At 56.8% G+C, this 20,971-nt stretch overlaps 2 protein-coding genes and 1 long non-coding RNA gene across 3 annotated transcripts; 1 reads left to right on the plus strand and 2 right to left on the minus strand.

Moving 5' to 3' along the window:
* Positions 1 to 3,518: 3,518 nt before the first annotated feature.
* Positions 3,519 to 8,429, minus strand: MIS18A (MIS18 kinetochore protein A). Its single transcript, XM_036404257.2, has 5 exons — positions 8,114 to 8,429; positions 7,968 to 8,034; positions 7,164 to 7,286; positions 6,016 to 6,109; positions 3,519 to 5,326 (listed from the first exon to the last, which is right to left on the minus strand). Exons 1-5 carry the CDS (start codon positions 8,385 to 8,387, stop codon positions 5,246 to 5,248), a joined length of 639 nt encoding a protein of 212 aa, XP_036260150.1. The 5' UTR covers positions 8,388 to 8,429; the 3' UTR covers positions 3,519 to 5,245.
* Positions 8,430 to 8,437: 8 nt separating this feature from the next.
* Positions 8,438 to 16,851, plus strand: MRAP (melanocortin 2 receptor accessory protein). The gene is made up of 4 exons (XM_036404260.1): positions 8,438 to 8,535; positions 9,164 to 9,410; positions 13,250 to 13,349; positions 16,579 to 16,851. The coding sequence occupies exons 2-4, from the start codon at positions 9,305 to 9,307 to the stop codon at positions 16,646 to 16,648; spliced, it is 276 nt and encodes a 91-aa protein (XP_036260153.1). The 5' UTR covers positions 8,438 to 8,535; positions 9,164 to 9,304; the 3' UTR covers positions 16,649 to 16,851.
* Positions 11,516 to 15,777, minus strand: LOC118699978 (uncharacterized). Its single transcript, XR_004982157.1, has 3 exons — positions 15,059 to 15,777; positions 13,196 to 13,330; positions 11,516 to 12,693 (listed from the first exon to the last, which is right to left on the minus strand). It is a non-coding gene; the product is annotated as an uncharacterized LOC118699978 (long non-coding RNA).
* Positions 16,852 to 20,971: the final 4,120 nt, after the last annotated feature.

The raw sequence follows: 20,971 nt of genomic DNA on the forward strand, positions 1-20,971 counted from the left end.
CGGAGCCCGGCGCCCCCGCCCTCGCTGGGGTCCCCACACGGGGCCGGAGCCGCTCTGCGGGTCCCCCCGATTCCAGTCCAATACACCGGCCCACACCGCCGGGGCTCCGGCTGTCCCTACATCACACTGGGCGGGTGGGGGTGCGGGTTACAGCGGCCCCCTCATTAGGAGGGGGTCCCGGGGTGGGTGAGGAAGGGCCCCCTCATTAGGAGGGGGTCCTGGGGAGGGAGGGGGGGGGGGGATGGGTGAGGAAGGGCCCCCTCATTAGGAGGGGGTCCTTGGGGAGGGGGGGTGGGTTAGGAAGGCCCCCCTCATTAGGAGGGGGTCCTGGGGAGGGGGTTAGGAAGGGCCCCCTCCGGAGGAGGGGGTCCCGGGGGGGGGCGGGGCGGGCCCCCTCCGGAGGAGGGGGTCCGGGGGAGGGGGTGGGGCTGAGGGGGGTATTCCCCCTCCGGGCCCCGCCCCCTTCCCCCGGGCCCCCTCCTCCGGACGGGGTCCCGGCCCGGCCCCCTCCCGGGGACCCCCTCCTCCGGACCGGGGGGAGGGAGGGGGCCCGGACGGGAGGGCTGTTCGTGTGTGCGTGGTTTGTTTTTTTGTGTTACGCGTGTGTTTTTCTGTCACGGCGCAGAGTGACGTGCCCCCCTCTGCTTCCCCCCCACCCCACCCGCCCCCCTCCCTCCCCCCGGGCCCCGGTCCGGAGGAGGGGGTCCCCGGGAGGGGGCCGGGCCGGGACCCCGTCCGGAGGAGGGGGCCCGGGGAAGGGGGGCGGGACCTGGAGGGGGGAATGCCCCCCCTCCGCCCCGCCCCCCTCCCCGGACCCCCTCCTCCGGAGGGGGCCCGCCCCGCCCCCCCCGGGACCCCCCCCTCCGGAGGGGGCCCTTCCTAACCCCCCCCCCCCCCCAAGGACCCCCTCCTAATGAGGGGGCCCTTCCTAACCCCCCCCCTCCCAAGGACCCCCTCCTAATGAGGGGGCCCTTCCTAACCCCCCCCCCTCCCAAGGACCCCCTCCTAATGAGGGGGCCCCCCACCCCGGGACCCCCTCCAAACAAGGGGGTCCCCAAACCCGACCCCGCACCACCCCCGGGACCCCGTCCAAAGGAGGGGGGCCCGTGTGATGGGGGAAGCGGAGCCCCGGCCGTGTCCCCTGCGTTCACAACCATGGAACTGCATGGGGACACCACCGGGGACTCCAGCGGGACCGGGGGCGCCGGACTCCGGCCCTCTGGGCTTTATTATTGTCCGGCACCCCCAGCCCCGCGGCTGAGAGGAAAGAAGGAACGGGGAGAACGGGAAGAGAGGAGGGATAGCAGGGAGGAAAGCGAAAGGGGAAGGGAAAGGCTGGGAGGGGGCAGAGCGACAGTGGACAGAGAAGGGAGAGAGGGGGAATAGAAGGGAGTAGCGGAGTAGGGACAGGACAGGAAAGAGGAGAGCGGGTTAGGGCCAGGTTTAGGGGAAGAGGAGGGGAGGGTCTGGGGGACAAAGAAGAAGAATACGGGGAGGAGAAGGAAGAGTAGAGGAGGGGACAGGAGGGGAGGCCGAAAGGGGAGGAGAAGGAAAGGGGGGAAGAGAGAGAAGGGGAATACAGGGAGGAAAAGGAAGGGTAGAGGGGGAGACAGGAGGGGAGGCCGAAAAGGGAGGAGAAGGAGTCGGCTTTGAGGAGGAGAGAAAAGGGGGGAGAGAGAAAAGCAGAGAAAGGAGGGGAATACAAGCAGGAGAAAGGAAAGGTAGAGGGGGGAACAGGAGGGGAGAAGAAGCTGCGGAGCGGGGACAGGAGCCACCCGTCCGCAGCGTGCTCAGAGTGAGCAAATGGCGGCCAAGGCGATTTCCGGCTTCTAAATAAGCTCGGCCCCGCCCCGCGCAGCCGCCCTGGGGTCCCGCACACCTGAGCCGGTACCGGGACCCGCCCCGCACACCTGAGCCGGTACCGGGACCCGCCCCATAAGCTCCGCCCCCGGGGCCGCCTCACGGAGCCCCGGCTCCGCCCCTGGCCCCGCCTCCCGGCTCCGCCTCCCGGTTCCGCCCCCCGAGCCCCGGCTCCGTCCCGCCCTGTCCGGGATGGGGGCGGGGCCATCGCTCGCGGCCCCGCCCGTGTCCCCATCCAGATCGGCCCCGCCCGTGTCCCCATCCAGACCGGCCCCGCCCGTGTCCCCATCCAGACCGGCACCACCCGTGTCCCCATCCAGACCAGCACCACCCGTGTCCCCATCCAGACCAGCCCCGCCCGTGTCCCCATCCAGACCGGCCCCGCCCGTGTCCCCATCCAGACCAGCACCACCCGTGTCCCCATCCAGACCAGCCCCGCCCGTGTCCCCATCCAGACCGGCCCCGCCCGTGTCCCCATCCAGACCAGCACCACCCGTGTCCCCATCCAGATCGGCCCCGCCCGTGTCCCCATCCAGACCGGCCCCGCCCGTGTCCCCATCCAGATCGGCCCCGCCCGTGTCCCCCCGACCGGCCCCGCCCGTGTCCCCATCCAGACCGGCCCCGCCCGTGTCCCCCCGGCCGAACCGGGGCTGCTGCCGGCGCTGCGCGGAGCCCCGAGCGCTGAGGCGGGGCCGGGGATGGGCCCGGGGCTCTGGCTCGGCTCCTGTCGGTGTCGGCTGTCGCGGGGTCCCGGGCGGCGCCGCCTCTCCCGCGCCGGGCGCGGTCGGGCGGGGATCGGGACCGGGATGGCCGCGGGCGGCGGCAGCTCCAGAACGGAGAGGCCCCGCACGGACGGAACCGGCCCCGGGACCCCCAGACCCCGCCACTCCCCCGGTGCCACGGAATTATTTTTCCCAGTGTAGGCCGAGAATTCTTTATGAGAAAACTCAAACCTCAAAAAGGATACGGGATCTGAGGGGAGAGGAGGGATGCTGGTACAAATTCAAAACGCATTGCGAACAATAAATCTATGGCACAGCCCACTTCCTCTCCCAGACTGGTTTCTGTGTGCTCGTCTGTGGTTCCACCTGCTCCCATGGGATTCTCAGCCCGTGGGGCTGTAATGACTTGCCCGGTGCAGAGCACGCCAGGAAATAATGGGCAAACCCTCTGGATCAGGCAGTGAGTGGAGCCTCTCAGTAACCGTGTCCCACAGTCTGGCAGTGCCCAGCACCTCCGGCTGGAATTGGAGGGGTGCCAGCACACCCACCCCAGCACAGGGCCCCTTGCTTCCTCACGTTCCCTTTAATCAGGGTGATTTTTTGGGTAGGAACACCCAAAACCAGCAGAACTGGCCTTAACCACTTTTTGTGGGACCGCTCCTCTTCCTTCCTCACCAAAGTCCCACTGTCAAAACCCATCCCCTCAATCTCTCCAAGGAATTGGGCTTGGATTTCCCAATCCAGCAGGGTAGAAATGCTGCTGTCCTTATTGTATATCCTAATTGCAGTAATTGCTTAAGAAATAATTGAAAGGAATTAAGGGAATGAAGAGAAATTAAATAGGAGCTGCCAGCTCCAACTAAGGGATGCTCAAACCCCTTATCAATAATTTGCTTTAATTAACCAACTCAAACAAAGTCAGTAACACCACATTGATACACTATGACTCTTTTTAATGGAGTTACAGATAAATATTGCAGAATGTAAGAACCTTTAAAAAGCCAGAAACTCTTTTAAGAGATGGACAGTGTACAGCTGCAGAGAGAGTCCTGGGATTCAGGAGAAAAAACGCCAAGTTTTCAGTCTTTAGCATCTTCCCCTCTGCGGTCACTGACAGCAAACGCGGCCTCAGCCTCAGGAAGGCCCGGGGAGTCAGGGATTTCACGGATCCTGTGTCACCTCAGCCTTTCAGCAGGTACAGTCTGCAGGGAGAGGGAAGAAAACGGGTCAGAATGGACAGCCCACTTCCAGGAAAACATCACAATTCCCAGAGCATTGGGCAGAGCTGTGAGAACTTCCCCAAAGCTCCCTTCCCCTGAGGACTGAGGGCTCCAAGCTGAAGGCACAGGCTGGACCTGCCATGGACAGGCTGGGGAAGCCCAGCAGTAAAAGCTCCTGGGCCAATTCCATCAAACACTCCAAAATCAGGCTCCTCACCTGCTGGTGGAAGCACATCTTCCCTCCTGTGGGGTTTTGGGATCTGCAGTGAGCTGCAGGGGGAAAAACCAAAACCCAAGTATTTCCCACAATTGGAACGGAAAAGTGGGGAAAAAGGATGGAGGGGCAATCCTGGGGTGAGACTGGGATCCAGCCCCTCCAAAGCAGTGGAAGCAGAGGCTGAGTGACAAAGCCCAGTTTGCTGGGACTCACAGGGACGCTGCTGGGTTTTGTCTGGCAGTGGAGCCGGGCTGGGTATCACCTCATCAGGCAGGCACAGCAGCAGCAGCCGCAGGCACCTGGCCAGGTGTGTCTGCCTGGCAGAGGGCTCCCCACTGCCTGGCAACCTCTGTGCCACAGGGCACTGCTGTGGCACTGGCCATCGAAACAGCTCCTACCTGTCCTTTCACGAGGCAAGAGGGTTTACCACACAGCAAAGGGTTTTTGAATTAAGAAGATTACACTCAACTGGAGGAGAAAAAGTGGGATCTGTTAAATTTTCCTAAGCCAGGCAAAAAAGAAACCCAAATTAAAAAAAACAAAACACAGAAAAAACCCCACCCACCACCAACAAAAATAACAATGAAAAAAGCCCAACATATTAAGCATATTTCAAGAGAGTTTAAATCGGAATGAGGTGACTTGGAAAGCTTGAAAAGCTGCAATGCTGCAAAAATCTAATGCTGCAAAAAAAGCCTTTTCTTACATCACATTTTAGCCCTGAACTTGCAAAAAAGCCCTGCCAAACTAACAATTCACCACATATAGTTATTGAATCGTTCCTGTCTTTGAGCACGAGTGAAGCTAAAGCTATGGAGACAAGAAAACCCTAATGCTGTTCCTTTGGAAATCCCAGAACCACAGGGAGGTTTTCCATTAGCTTAGGAAAATGCCCAGCACTTTCAGTAGACACTGAATAGCAGGGAAGTCAGGAGATCCATGCTTTGCTTCCAGGGACAAACATTTAAATCAGTATTTCCATTAAAGCAGAAGTGTACAGATGGTCTGATCAGAAGTGTTTATTAAGAAAAGAACCCCGGGGGTCTCCCCTTCAGGGACACAAGAGGAGCTCCTTGGCTGGGACCCAGCCTTGGCCAGCGCTGCTCCCCAGCACACAGCTTCCACCCACGGCCTCCAGCTGCCCACAGTCCCTGCAGAGCTCCCAGGGAGGATCCCAGGGCCAGCCCTCACCTCTGCCCTGCTCCTGCAGCTCAGGGCTTCTCCTGTCAGACCGGCCTCTGCAGGGCAGCCACACGCGACTCCACAGTGCTCAGCCTTGTCTCCAGAGCCTTGAACAGCATGTCCACCTGCAAAAGGACCAGGAGCGGGGTCACACACACACCAAGGGCACCCGTGGGTGTCACAAAGGGCTCCAGTCTCATCTCACATCCCCAATCCCTTTCATTTGACTCGTTCCCTGCTCCTTTCATCCTGTGAAAGCTCACCCAGCTCTAACACTCACTGTCCACTTTTTCCAGCCCTGGTGTCAGAGCCACACGCTCAGCCTCTGCTGGACAACCTTCAGTCTCCAACTTCCTTACACTATTTGCTCCCAGCCCTTCCCACCTGCAGTCACCAGATTTTAGTAGAGCAAAACATCAGCCTGATTTATGATGTTATATTTCAATACAAAGCTACAGCAAAAGCATTCAGTCCATTTGCACAAAAGGCAGAAGAAACATGGCTAAAAGTGAAGTGAAGATCTGGAGAAGTGAATCAGAACTACCTAGAAACAACATATCAAATTACTGAGACGTAAACAGGAACCTAATGCTGTGCTTGGCAGACAGAAAATGCTAATTCCCATGAAAATGGAAGGAAAGTTATGGAAATCTTGCAGAACACAGGATTCCAATGACATGAAGCAGACCAGTACATGCTACAATGCACTGAGTTACTCTGGGTGAAATAAGCTGCTCTGCAGAAACTATTGGAGCACATTCAGGTTTCACAGAGGTGAATCAAACAAATTATTGATTAAAAGGTTAAATCTCACCCTTTCCAGCACCTCTTCCAAGACAGCTTGACTTTCCAGAGTCAGTGGCTCCTCATGGATGACAGCTTGCTTTCCCGGGGTGCCTAGGATATAGCTGAGATGCCACAGCTCAGATCATGCACAGATTCCCCCCCTGAAGCCAAAATCCCAGCACAGCACTCCTCCAGAGCCCTGAGACAGAGACAGCCACGGACTCTGGGCTGCAGGGAAAAACTGCACAGACACCGAGGGCAGTGCACGGCTGGCTGGGAGGCAGAAGCAGCATCACTCTCCAAGAAAAGTGCATTCTGCAGCCAGGTCAGTGCTTTAGGGAATTCTACTGCCAAAAAATAAGGTATCATAGCTGTGGAATTAAGAAAAAAACCCAAAAGCACTGTCCAGAGCACGAGGGTGAACATCCCCAGCAATACAGCAAAATGAATGGGAACCTCAGAAAGAAACAGAGACATTAAAACTAGTTCAGGTGAACACTGGACATTAAAACTAGTTCAGGTGTCCATGAGAACAATGCTTGCATGAAGGAACTCTGGCACAAAGCCTTGATTCACTATATACTTATTGAACAATGCCTTAAGGCCACTTTCAAGTGCCATAAACCAACCAAACCCAAGCACACTTCCACTTTCTAGACAGATTTTAAACGGCTGAGTGAGAGCCTCAGGCACATCCTCAGGTGTCAGATTTGCCTCTGCCCACTCCAGAGACAGAGCAGATGTGGCCAGCACAGGGCAGACCTGCCCCAAGCGCTGCCTGAGCCCCTCTGGCCACGCTGCCTGCTGGAAATGCTGAGCCCAAAGGGGCTCCAGACAGGCCTGGCTGGTGCTTGGCTTGTGCACTCCTCAGAGAAAACGAGAAGGGACCCTCCTGTGCCCTGCACCTGCTGGTATTTGCTTGGCAGGAATGCAATTTCTCATACAAAAGGCAGACCTGGCTGTTTTGGTTTTTTCTTTTTCCTAGGATTTGCCTTACAGAGGTGATGCTCCTCAGAACTGAGCACTGTGATGCCAACAGCAGCAATTCAGAAAACCACTCTGGGGCAGAGCAGCAGCAAAAGCCACGTCTGCACTTCCCAGAGACAGAGCAGGAGAGCCCTCAGTGCAGTGCCTGGTGAGGGCAGTGGAGCTGGCACACAAACATTCTGTACTTACCTTTCCACAGAGTCAACAGTGAAACAGAACAAATCTCTCTTGTAGTCGAGGCTCCTTGAGGTGCACCTGTAGATGCTGCCAAGTGTCTTTGAGCAGCCAGAGCAGAATAAGGTTTCTACTAAGCTGTAAGTGAGAAATAACATTGATTCAGGAAAAAAAAAAAAAAAAAACGAAGCACCTCACCCCATCCCTTTCCTTAAAAAACAAAACAAAACAAAAAAATCCCCAAACAATCATGCATTATCATTTTTTCAGGGATTCATTCTTGCTTTAGACAGTGTAAATTATGAGCACTCATCTTTCAGCCTGAATTTGCAGCAGCTCCTCAGGCTGACTGACCTCAGCAAGACCATCAGAATCACTACATTGTGGTAGGGACCTTAAAGCTCATCCAGTGCCACCCCTGCCATGGCAGGGACACCTCCCACTGTCCCAGGCTGCTCCAAGCCCCAGTGTCCAGCCTGGCCTTGGGCACTGCCAGGGATGCAGGGGCAGCCACAGCTGGGCCAGGGCCTGCCCACCCTCACAGGAAAAAACTCTTCCTGATATTTAATCTAAACCTGCCTTCCTTCATCCTAAGGCCATTCCCCTTGTCCACCACTGCATGTCCTTGTGAGAAATCCCTCTGCCTCAGGCCACAAAGTACCCAGCACACAAAGGAGTGTTCCAGGGCCACAGCGGCGCTCCGGGCCCTCCACCGGGCCTGTCCCCGGCAACCCCCGACCTCCCCGGGGCTGTCCCCGGCACCTTCCCCGGCAACCCCTGACCTCCCCGGGGCTGTGCCCAGCCACGGCCGGCCCTCACCATCCGCACTCGCCGGGCAGGTTGGAGATCTTCCGCTCCGGGTCCACGGCGACGCTGGCGGCCGCACCTGCAGCGGGAGGGGAGGAGGGAAGGAGGGAGGGATGGCGGCCGTGAGGGGAGGCGCGGGGCGGGGGGCCGGCACTCACTGCGCAGCAGGATGCAGCCGCTCTCCTCGTCGTTAGACACCCAGCTGGACGTGTCGCCCACGGGCCGCCGGCAGCCGGCGCACAGGAACACCATGGGCATGGGCGCCTCGTCCGCCCGCTCCCGCCCCGCCCGGCCGGCGCCCGGCTCCAGCAGCGACAGCGACTCCTCCAGCGCCGGGCACAGCGACAGAAGGTCCTGCTCGCCCGCCGAGGCACCCGCCTCCAGCATCGCCTTCGAATCGCCCGCCGAGGAAGCGACAGTGACACCGGACATGGCCCCGGAACCGCTCCCGGGGCCGGCCCCGGAACCGCTCCCGGAGCCGCCTCAGCACCGAGGCTGCCCCGGAACTGCTCCCGGAGCGGCCTCAGCACCGCCCGGGGGCGTTTGGACCTCGTAATGTCGTGGAACCAAAGCAAAGGATGTGGGTATTCCAGTACATGAAGCGTTTTATCAAGTCACTCCTAATTCAGAGAACTTCCCGAGCTGGAAGGGCCCCACAAGGATCATCCAGTCCCGCCCCTGCAGGCACAGACACCCCAACAATCCCACCTTGAGTATCCGTGGAGAGCTCTCCAAATGCTCCTGGAGTTCTGTGGGGCCGTGCCCATTCCCTGGGGAGCCTGGGAAGTGCCCAGCACCCTCTGGGGATGAGCCTTTCCCTAAAATCCAGCCTAAACCCCTCCAGACCCAGCTGCAGCCCTTCCCTGGGGGCTGTCCCTGGCCACGGGGAGCAGAGGCCGGAGCTGCCCCTCAGGAGGAGCCGCAGCCCCGGTGAGCCCTGACCTCGGCCCCTCCAGGCTGAAGAGGCCTTCAGCCACTCCTGGCGTGGCCCCTGCAGACCCAGCCCTTTCCATCAGACACATTCGGGAATGTTTTCCAGCCCGGCCGTGCCCAGGAGCTCCCAGGACAGAGCACTGCTCTGAGGGAAGGGCCTGTGATCCAGCTGGCACCTGTCCACCCTGTCCCTGGGTTACAGGGCGCCCGTCTCAGTTTAGAACAGCCCGAGGAATGTTTTTCTGTCTCACTGAACTGCCGCGGGATGTTTCCAGTCCCCAGGCAGTCCTTGAGCCGCGGGACCCCAGCGATTGGCACAGGCAGAGGTTGTGCAATTCCCCTTCCGAGGCCAATGCAGCACAATGAGGCAAAGCTCTGGGTCGGAGTGCTGGGCTGGCTGAAGAGGCACCACTGACATGGCCAACGGCACAAACTCCTCCGAGTACTTCTGGTCTTACGAATATTACTGGGATTACATAGACCCGATTCCAGTCGATGGAAGCAAACTGAAGGTTAATAAATGTAAGTATTGTGGAGCGGTAGATGCTAATCTAGCACAGGGGAAATGTTGCTCGTCTCACTGACCTGGTTTTGTTTCCTTGCAGTAGAGTCCATGCCAGTGCCTGGTTTGTGTGAATGGGTATTTGCCTTCAGGCTGGATAGTTACTAACAAACACTCTGGGCTTTATCTTACAGTATCTGAAGCTATTAGACTGCTGACACTAATTCTTGTTTACAGGGACAGATTTTTTGGGGGTCATTTGCTAAGGGGAAATGTGATTACTTGTGAATTTGTAGTGCGGGGTGCTAGTGACCTGTGTGCTACTGCCACCAGAGTTCACTGAAGGAGCAGAGGTTTTCATAAAAACACTGTGTTTTCATCCTGGGACAAGGCTGACAATGCAACTGGTAAGCATTCAGACTTTTACTAAAGGAAATGTACGTTTCCACTAGCCAGGGACAATAAGCTGCAAACATATTCTTTGAGCTTCCCTCCCATCCCTGAGGATGGCTGAAACTGTTCAGATGTGGATTCAGAAACTAAAATTGTTTTTCCCAAGGTTATTACAGTGCAATTATTATATATCCCAGGAAAATGTGGGGCACTTTCAGAATACCTTCATGTCTCTCTCACTAACAATGCAAGAAACTGCCTTTCTGATGGTGAAAGTTGAAGTCTGTCTTAGGAGCTGCTTGTCCTTCGCTTGCTCAGACAGCAGTAGGGAAAAGGAGCAGAAACTCCCTCTAGAAAAGCTTTTCTGTGCATTCAGATCAGCCAAGGGTTTATTGCCTCCAAACTCAGAGCACCACACCTTAAAGAAAGTGGTGTGAATATCCACATCCCTCCATACAGAAAATCTTGCTCTCTAATGCTGCATTTGCTGCTGCTGGGACCAGGAGCAGCTCATCTAAGTCTCTTATTTTAAAGTTAGGGCAGATGATTACCCCCAGATTCCACTAGGAAAACCCCAAACTGCTGAGCTGAGCTAGATGTAAGTCTCTGGCAGGTGGCTGGCGTAGCAAAACCCAAAAACCACGAATAAACTTTTCCCCTGTCTTCTCCTTAATAACATTTTCCTACCACTTGGATCACCTGGTGCACAGCAGAGGTGGCATTTGTGTTACAGCACTCCCCTCCCTGGCAATTCATGGGGCATTTTTCCTCAGCTGCCCCTTGGAATCTGTAGAGACTGTGCTTCTGAGACAAGATGCTCGCCCTCTGTTAAATTTAATTTCAATTTGTTGACAGTTTTGTGGAGGAAATTACCCCATATGTGCTTATGGGTGATCTCATCAGCCTTATTTCCATTAAAAAGCAGGGTAAACTGATCTTGTAATGACTTTTCAGTCCCACTCGTTCTGGCCCCCACCCCTGCAGGAAGTAGAGAAGTCTGCCACCTTTCAGGCATTTTTATATTCTGAGAAGATGAAAACAGACATTTTTCCATGTCAGCAGCCCAGGAGGAACAGGGAGTGCATCCTCTTGGTCCTATCATCCTTCCTTCTCCAAATCCCAGTGGGAGAACAGTGGCTTACAAGTGCTAATGAAAACACCAAGGGAAACAATGCCACAGCTGCCTGGGATTTTTCACTGTTTGGAGTAAAAGTACCAGTCAAGCAATGAATATACTTTGCCTGTCCTTGCACAATATTTACATTCCTATACCCAGAGAAGCTGCTGGTGCTGGGATTATTGTGTGCTCTCAGTTTTGCCTCCTAGGGTTTTATTTTATTCTTTTAATGTGAAACATAGACCTGAATCTCTGCTTTTTTTTTTTTTTTTCCCTCTGTTACGTGGCTGGTCCCTGAATCTTTTTGAGACTGAATTTGTCTCATAAAAATGAATCTAAACCCAGATAAAAAGCCATGGTCTTGCTTTCTATTTGTAGTGTTGTGCATCTCTCTCAATTTTGCACGAAAATAAGGAAAAATCTTAATTGGCCCATGATCTAATAGGCTATTTAAAAGCATGCACGCACACGTGCACTAAAGGTGATGGTAAAATTTAGCAATTTTCCAAAATAGGAAAGCTTTTTATAGATTGGTAAAATATGAAAATACATTATTCCAGTTAAAAACCAAAGCAACCAACCAAAAAAAAAAAAAAAAAAAAAAACCACCAAACAAATCAAGAACACCAAACAAAACCAAGCAAACAAATAAACAAAACCCAACTAACTGCAGAATTTAAACCCAGGAAATTTTGGTTCAAGCTCCACCTGAGCCCTGGAGCCAATTTATTTAGCTTCAGTGAATTCCATGAAATCTATTAAAACTCTTTTTAAAAGATGAAGCCAAAACAGCTCTGAGAGGGAATTCTATAAATCCAAACTCTTAATTTCTGTCCCAGTGGTGTGGAACACTTCAAAACTTTGGGCTTCTCAAAATGTCCCTGGGCAAAGGAAGAACAAAACAGGCTGCCCCTTGCCACTGATATTTCTCAGTAGCCCAGCCCAAACTCAGGTTTCTGATAAGGGCAGAGCTGGGCCAGCTCTAGTTTTGGGTTTCAAAGGAATCAGCTGGGCTAATTCCCTTAATCTCTTTGTGCCTTTGATGCCAACACATCCTGAACTTTTTCACAAAGAAACGCTCAATCAAACATCCAGCTCCTGTTTCAGAGAACACAATGTTTTCTGTACTTTCAGGGGGAAGATTTATTTTATCTCGGTCAATATTTGTCCCTGGAGCCAGTGACCCTTCTTTTTCCACCTCATCTGCTGTGAATCCAGGGCAGGGCACCCAGATTTCCCAAGGCCAGCAGCACAGTGGCCCCAGGAGGGAGGGAGCCTTTGTGGAACAGTGGCCAAAGGTGTCCTGGGGATGGGAGCAGATCCTCAGTGAGCCCAGGGCTCAGCAATCAAACTGGCACAGCACTGCAGCCTGTGGGAGAGAGCAGGAGCAGATTCACAGCCCAGGGCTCAGCAATCAAACTGGCACAGCACTGCAGCCTGTGGGAGAGAGCAGGAGCAGATCCTCAGTGAGCCCAGGGCTCAGCAATCAAACTGGCACAGCACTGCAGCCTGTGGGAGAGAGCAGGAGCAGATTCACAGCCCAAGACTCAGCAATCAAACTGGCACAGCACTGCAGCCTGTGGGAGAGAGCAGGAGCAGATCCTCACTGAGCCCAGGGCTCAGCAATCAAACTGGCACAGCACTGCAGCCTGTGGGAGAGAGCAGGAGCAGATCCTCAGTGAGCCCAGGGCTCAGCAATCAAACTGCCACAGCACTGCAGCCTGTGGGAGAGAGCAGGAGCAGATCCTCAGTGAGCCCAGGGCTCAGCAATCAAACTGGCACAGCACTGCAGCCTGTGTGGGACAGCAGCTCCCTCTGCTCCCCCAGCCACCTCACCTCACCTTCCTGCTGTGGGCACACTTGGGCACTGGCAATGTGTTCCTCAGATAAACCATCTGCTCCTGGCAGAGCAGGCAGCACCTTGCCCTCCTCCGTGGAGGCTGCAGGGCAAGGGGCACCTTCCCTTCCCTTCCCCTGCCCTGATGTGCTGGGAGGGGCACAGGCCCTGTGCCACAACCCCCCCTTGCTGTTCCTCCTGGTATAAAACCTTCCAGGGCTGGGATTCCCTCCCTGAGGGCCTCTCCCCAAGGACCCTGCAGTGACCACTCAGGCGTCCTGCCCTGTGGTTGTGCAACAGGACCCATGTTCAGTTACCTGCACAGGTCTGGGCACCAGGACACTCCAGAGGCTTTTCCCTGCCTCATCCCCATCGCCAGGCACTGCTAGGAGGCTCCCTTTAACAAACTGGCACTCAGACCGCTCTCTCTGAAAGGAGAAATGAGTCAGGTGACACACCTGTAGTAGGGAGGGTGAATCACCTTGCTGTGTTTATTTCTGCCGTGCCCACAGACTCCATCGTCATCGCCTTCTGGGTCGGCCTCGCCGCCTTCGTCACGTTCCTTTTCCTTGTTCTGCTGTGCATGTCCTGCTCTGGCTCAACACCAGCCAAGTGAGTACAACCAGAGGTAAAGTAATATAACCAGAGATAAAGCAAGAATAATCAGAGATAAAGCAAGCAGATACCAGTGTGAAAAAATAACCTGTGGGAAACACTCACTGCCCCGAGTGATGCAGCCCTGACACAGAACGTTTATAACTGCACAGAGGTGAAGCTTTTCCTGTCAGTATTTGGCTGGAGGGTCTCTTCACCCACTGCTCCTCCTTTTCTGATCAGGAAAATTCAGCTCAGCAGGCTGGCCAGAGATTCAGGATTAGGTCACAAGCAAGCAGAGGGAAGCAGCAGTCAGAAGGAGCACTAACATTCTCATTTATTGGCACCCTGTGGCATGCTCACAAAAGGTAACAAAAACAATTCAAAAAAAGGCAGTTTACCCAAATAAACCACAAAGCAGGAGGCAGACTAACAACACAACAGACATGGAAATGGACATGAAATGGCAGGGTAACAGGGCATGTTACCAACAATTTACTGTCCCTAAGAAACTGGCAGGAGAAGTCTGTGTACATGAAAATCTCAGTGTTTGCAAGACTTAAAAAAGTATTGCTTTTTAAAGTTTTTTTTTGCTTTTTCATCGTGTTACTGAGCAAAATACTTGGCTAAAAATACACATATTTATCCCTCATGTATTTATTTTGGCCATCAAAGGAGCCATTGTGAACAAGGCAAGTCTAGAAATGTTTTCTGGAGTGCCCTGGAATCATTAATGAAAACCAGCATTCAGTGAGATTTGTTTAGGCTTTGAAACCATCCTATGTTATCATTTTCCTAGGCTTGAAACATACTGTGAGAAAACAATTTTAGGACTGAAGGAAGTATTAAACCCAGTCACACACAAAACTTGCCCTTTTTAGTCGAGTTCTGTTTGTTTTCTCAGCCCCATGTCAATTGCACTCCCCCCAGTTCCAGCACCAAAACCCAGCGTGGTGCTGGAAAGAAGCCACGAGTGTAAACTGCACCCCCTGCCCTGCCACCCCCTCTGCTGTGTCACCCCCTGCCCTGCCCTTGGCATGACAATCACCCAGTGTCTGTGGGGAAACCCCACGTGTGTTTGCTGGTGATAGTCCCGATGTATTCACGCAGCAAACGCCCGCTCACGTCACGGGCCAAGGCTGGAGAGCTTTCACCTTCATCCCTTCTGTGCTCATCCATCTCTGCCAGCCCAGGGACACCAGGGCCCTGTGCTCTCCCAGATCACCCATGTCCTGCTGAGAGGAGGCAGCTGCTCTGGGCACCCTGTGCCAGGGAGCAATTCCTAATTCCCAATCTCTCATGCATCCCACCCCTCTGGCAGTGGGAGCCATTCCCTGGGTGCTGTCCCTCCATGCCTTGTCCCCAGTCCCTCTCCTGGAGCCCCTTCAGGCCCTGCAAGGGCTCTGAGCTCTCCCTGGAGCCTTCTCCTCTCCAGGTGAGCACCCCCAGCTCTCCCAGCCTGGCTCCAGCCCTGCAGCAGCCCTGGTGCCTCCTCTGGGCTTGTTCCAGCAGCTCCACAGATTTCTTGTGCTGGACCTCACGGCTGGGGCAGCTCTGCAGGTGGGGTCTCCCCTGAGTGGGGCAGAATCCCCCCACCCGTTTTGATGCAGCGTTGATGCCATTTTGGCCGTGCACAACACCCCCGTCCTCCCCCAGTGGGTAACACCAAGGGTGACCTCCCTTGGCAAGGGCCCAGCACCCTCCAGAGCAGCGTCCCTGGTTCTCACCTGCACATCTGCACAGAAACAAGGCACTGGCGAGTGTCCCCTGAAGGCACAGCTGAATCCTGAGACAGGGAGAGCTCCTGGACTGGAATCCATGATCCCATTGCAGCACACGCTTCCCTGCAGTCCCCGGTGATGGGAAGCCAGTTTTGGTGGGTGGGTTTGGCAGAGTGGGGGGGGCTGATGTCTGTACAAGCCCTGCAGGGAGGGCTCCATGTCCCAGTCCCTTTTGTCAGCACTGCACCATCCCACAGACATAAGACAAAAGGAACCACAGATTCCAAACCCATCTGCCTGCCAAGGCAGCTGATGATCACTCTGCTGGGATGCAGAGCATTAACATTTGCCTCAATGATGTGCATTAACATCCAGCATGAAAGGCTTTTTCAGGTGTATCTTATCTCAGTTTTAGTTCTGTGATTCTGTCTGGGCCGAGGTCAGTTCTCCAGCTGATTTTAAGATATGGATAGCTAGCTGGTGGTATTTGGCTGCTGGATAGACAGGAAAGAAAAGATCCTGTCTTGGTAAGAATTTTTTTTGGGTCTTCCTTCTGTCAAACAAAGAGGAATGATGCCTTGAATACACCTGCAGCATAGCAAAGAAAATTCCAACCCTGCCTCCCTGTGCCGGCCCTGCTGCTGAGACTTTGGGGCTTGTTTATGCTTTTTGAATTATTCAGCTCCGTTCGGCTGAACTCGGCTCGGTTCGGCTGAGCTCGGCGCCGCTCGCTCCGTTCGCTTGAGCTCGGCTCGGTTCGGCTGAACTCGGCTCCGTTCGGCTGAACTCGGCTCCGTTCGGCTGAGCTCGGCGCCGCTCGCTCCGTTCGCTTGAGCTCGGCTCGGTTCGGCCGAACTCGGCTTGGTTCGGCCGAACTCGGAGCCGCTCGCTCCGTTCGGCTCGGCTCGGCTCGGTTCGGCTGAACTCGGCTTGGTTCGGCCGAACTCGGAGCCGCTCGCTGCGTCGGCTCGGCTCGGCTCCCTGAGGGCGGGCAAGCGGAGCCGCCTCACGTTCAGCTCGCCCAGCTCGGGGCTCTCCCGCTGCCGCGTCCCGGGGGCTGTCTGACCGTCGCACTGTCAGGAAAATTAATCCACAAACACCGTAAGTTTATGTCCAAAAGGAGACACTGGAGTCCTGTAACTTTATTTGAATAAAGGGAGAGGCCATGGACATTTCCCATGGGGTGTCTCAAGTTGCTGGAGGACGCAGCCTCCTTTTTATCCTAATTTCTCGGGCGCATTTCCCTCTGTCTTCCCCATCGGCTGAGGTACTTGGGAGGTACAAACTTCCCCAAGTCGCCTGATGCAGACCGCCTTCTGATGTGCATCCCCCCCTTCCTCTGTGCGTGTTCTTTTTCTTCAAGTCCAGGGACTCCGCACGGGCTCGGGTGACCAGCAGTCTCTGTCAATTAGCGGAATTCCTCTGGAATTTACGGTTCCGGTCATTGCTTCTTTCACCTCTCAGTGTCCGGGTTTCCCTACCAGCAGCCACACTCTTTGTAGACACCTCCTTCTCATTCCTTTCAGCACGGCCACGAACGGCAGCGCGGGCTCGGGCAGGAGCTCATTAGGCACTGACTGCGCTCGCGCTAATTAACGGGCACGAGAGCACCCGGGGCAGATCCTGGTGCAAGGACCGAGCGCGCGCCAGCGGAATGTGTTGGAATCCCTGTGCGATCCCAGCGGTTTGAAGTTTGGGAATGCTGCGGGACATACTCAAGGCGTCAGTAATGTTTGTTAAGGAAAGCCACCAAGGAGCGGTGGAAGAAAACAATAAAGAATATTGCCTATTTACTGTCAGTGTCTTTCCCTTTTGTGGTGTTGGCCGGCTCCATGGGGGTAAATTAACCTCAGGAGTAGCTTTTGCTGCTGTTCTTGCTCGTGTGTTGGAACACAGCAGAGTCCTTGTCACTTTACACATCGGGAAATACAAATTCAGCAGAATTTCAGTTCGGCCGAGCTCGGCTGGGTTCGGCCTAATTCGGATAGGGGCTGTTCGGTTATATTCGACTACAGAACTCGATTCAAACCAAACCTTTATCGTCACCACCTGAACCGAGAACCGTACCGGTCAGGAAGAACGCCAGAGCCCTTAGCGCACACCCACTGCGACCCACACAAAACCGTGCGATCGATCCCTACAGAGCACCTCCGAACCACGACACCCAAGAACTTGCGGCAGCCGAACCCCGCGCTGCCGGCCCCGGACGGAGCGCGGCTCCCGGCGGCAAAGCGGCTCCTCCGGCGCGCAGGGGCGGCGCCGCCCCGGAGACCCCCCCGCCCCCGCCCGCTCCCCCTGCCCGGGGGACCCCGGCGGCGCCCGAGCCCCGCGCCCGGAGCGGACAGAGCGGCGGGCACCGGCCGGGCCGGCGCAGCAGCGCCCGCGCCGCCTCTGCCGCCCTCGGCCGGCCCGGCGCCAGCCGCCCTCGGCTCCGCACGGCGGCTCGCACCGGCAGAGCGGCTCGGCCGCTGCCGCGCCAAATTCCCCGTGCGCCTCGGCAACCGCCCGGCCCGGGCCGGCAGCGCTCCCGAGCGGCAACGCTCCGGGCCGGGCCGCGGCCACAAGAAGCGCCCTCAAATGCAGCGGCACAGCCCCGACTGCAGCCCTGCAAACGCTGCCAGAGCTGCGGCTTCCCGCAACTGAACCCCGAAACTGACGCCGCGGGCGGCGCTCACCTCGCTTCAACAAGGGCAAAGAAATGGGTTCTCCCCTTCAAGTTCATCCCCTGGGAGAGCAGAAAAGAAGGGGCTTTCCTCCAATGAAATCCTTCAAGCCGTGTGGAAAGGGGGATTTGGACCTCAATTCAAACCCTTGCAAAGGAGGGACACCAGCGCTGTCCCCTCCATTTAAACCTTAGGATGATGAAAATGGGCTGGCTGCCTTCAAATCAAACCCCTCAGATGACAACAATACTTTGCCCATTCCCGTTCAAATGGAACGCAGGGATTCCCTGTCACCCCTGGGATACCCCTAACAGCCGGGAAAAGGCAGGTTTTCCTTCCATCAACACCCTTCGAACCGCAGGTGAAGGCGGATCCCTCCCAGTTCGAACACAGACAATATTAGGAGAGTAGCTGCTTGCCTCTCCTTCTTTTGTCTTCACAAGCTCCGTTTTTGGTCCTGGGGAACCGGGGAGGGGGGACTGCCAAGATCAAATCGAAAAGGGAAAGGACCAAAGTCCCCGCTCCAAATCCACACGCGCTCACCCGTTCGGCTGCTGCTTCCCGGCACAAAGATTCGTCCCTCGGCACCTCCTTGAAGCGATGCTCCGCGTCTCCAAGCGCGCATCCAGGTGTTCGCCCAGACGCTGCGAGAAGCTCTCGCAGTCCTTCCATGAGACAGCCCCGGGAGCCCCCCATGAACCCCTCTTCTCAGCAGCTCCATGCAAAAGGGAGCTGAGGCGAAGCCTCCCCCTAAAATTGCCTCCCCCCCCCCCGCCCCGGCAGGAGCCGGCCCCTCATCATCCTCACAGCTCACACCTGGGGCTGCTCCGAGCCCCCCATCATCCTCACAGCTCACACCTGGCGCTGATGCCACTCTCCAACAGCGCCTCTCCCCGTCCAGCACACAGCCCGCTTCTCACAGACACAGAGCCAACAGACATCTGCTCCGGGTGCTGGCTGTTCTTAGTCCGTCTGCTTCCACAATTCAGACACGGACGTGCGCTGATGGCACTGAGGGAAAGCATTCCAGTGCACAAAACTGTCATTCTGGTAGCACGCTTTGAGACGCCTTCAGAAAAAGCAGAATCAGCGCCACCTCCTAAGAGCCCTGCTGAGGAACCCCGCCCTCCTTGGGACACCCAATGCAGCAGAGCTCGAAAAACAAAGGGAAAAGTCAAGCTTGGAGTGGAAAAAGACAATAGAAATACAGCAGCCTTTCAAGAAAGCCTTCACACAGTAATAGTGGGACCCGGTCACATTTCTTCTTTCCTTGCTCTCTGGAATGACATCGATACGAAGTACAAAACCCACACGAAACCCAAGGCAGAGCTGGGATTTTACACGTCTTCCTTTTGGCTCTCGGGATGACAAGCGCCTCTTCCGGGACTGCGACACGATTTGGGCGCTGGCAGAGAACGGAGGCAAAAGGTGCCAGAGAGCCCCTTCTATCGCCTTCAGCCCCTGCAGCTGTTCTGAGGGTTCCAGGGCACAGCTCGGTCCGTTCCTAGATCAAAACCGCACGGCAATATCTTCAGAACTACTACCCATCTCCAGTCGGAAACTTCTACATTCCTGGAAACAAATGAGTGCGTAGAGAGGGTTTCTCCCCAGCTGAGTTTAGAGACCAATTCCTATTCTTTAGCAATACCTAGAAAACCGAACGCCTTGCCAGGTTTTAGCATCCTACACCCACTCACCCCTCCCTCCCTGTGCATTTGGTGGCAGCTTTGGGTCCCTCTGGGGGACGGCACCCAGCGTGACCCCCGCCCCTCGCCCGCCCCCCACCTGCTCCTGCACCGCAGTGGGGCTCCCTCTCCTGGGCACCTTGGGGTGCCCCCAACGGCATCAGAGCCCCGAGTCTTCACACCCCCCCCCCCCCCCCCCCCTTTTCCTGACCCCCAAAGAAGGCTCAGAACGAATCCGACTGCCCTGGACAGCAGCGCAGCGCTTCCCCCAAGCCCTTCCCACACGTGCATGGCCCCAGCAAGGGATTCTGCTGCAACAAGAAAGCGGGGGCAGCCCCCAGAAGGCTTGAGGTTCCTGCCCAGCCTCGCTGTCACGGGCCGGGGGCAGCGAGAGAGGGAGCGGCACAGACGGCGGGGACGGCCCGGCACAGGGCGGGGGCCGCTCTCAGCGCGATGCCGGCAAAGCCGCAGCTCCGGCGCTGTCGGCCGGGCTGCTTGAGCGGCACGGGGGGATCCGCCGAGAGCCTCCGGCCCCGCGCGGGGACTCCTGCAAGGGCCCAGGGCCGCCGGGCTCCGGCCCTCGGGGCTTTATTCTCCGGCAGCCCGAGCCCCGCGGCTGCGGGGCAAAGAAGGAAAGGGGGCACGGGAAGAGAGGAGCGAGAGCAGGGCATGAGAAAGGGCGGCGAGGGAGCTCGGGCTGCGCAGGAAAGCGGGACGGGAAGGGAAAGCCCGGGACGAGGGTACAGGGAGGCTGGGCAGAGGAAGGAGAGAGGGGGAACAGAAGGGAGTAGCGGGCTAGGGACAGGACAGGAAGGAGCCGGGTTTGTGGGGGGAGAGGGAATGGGGGAAAGGGAGCGAGAGAAGGCGAATACGGGGAGAAGGAAGGAGGGCTAGAGAGAGGGACAGGCGGGGAAGCCCCCCAGAGCCCCGGCTGCACCCCGAGCCCGGCCCGGCGCCTCGCCCTGCCCGGGATGCTGCGCTCGGCGGAGCTCGGCTCGCTCCGGAGACGCTCGGCTCGAGTCGGCTCTTGTCGCCTCAACTCGGCTCTTGGCGCCTGCATTCGCCTCTTCGGCAGAGCTCGCCTCGCTTCGGCCCAACTCCCAGCCGCTCGGTGCCTTCGGCGCGCCTCGGCTCCGTTCGGCTCGGCTCGGCTCGCTGACGGCGGGCGGGCAAGCGCCGCCGCCTCACGTTCAGCTCGCCCGGCTCGGGGCTCTCCCGCTGCCGCGTCCCGCGGGCGGCCCGGCCATGGCGCAGACACGACCGGGAGCGCGGGCTCGGGCAGGAGCTCATTAGGCTGGCACCGCACTCGCGCTAATTCATGCTCCTGAAAGCAGGAGGCTGGGTTCGGCAGAGCTCGGCTCGGTTCGGCTGCACTCGGCCCAGCTCAGTTGAACTCAACTCGGTTCAGCCACGCGGCAGAGCTCGGCTCGGTTCGGCACAGCTCGACCGAGCTGGTTCGGCCCAATAAAACTCAGGGATAATCACTGAGCAGGAAATCCTTTGGGGCTCAGTTCCATCTCTCACCTGTTCCAGCAGAGGGAAGATGGGTTTCAGCAGCGATGGTCAGGGGG

This window comes from Molothrus ater, chromosome 2, assembly GCF_012460135.2.
Source record: "Molothrus ater isolate BHLD 08-10-18 breed brown headed cowbird chromosome 2, BPBGC_Mater_1.1, whole genome shotgun sequence".
NCBI lineage: Eukaryota > Metazoa > Chordata > Aves > Passeriformes > Icteridae > Molothrus > Molothrus ater.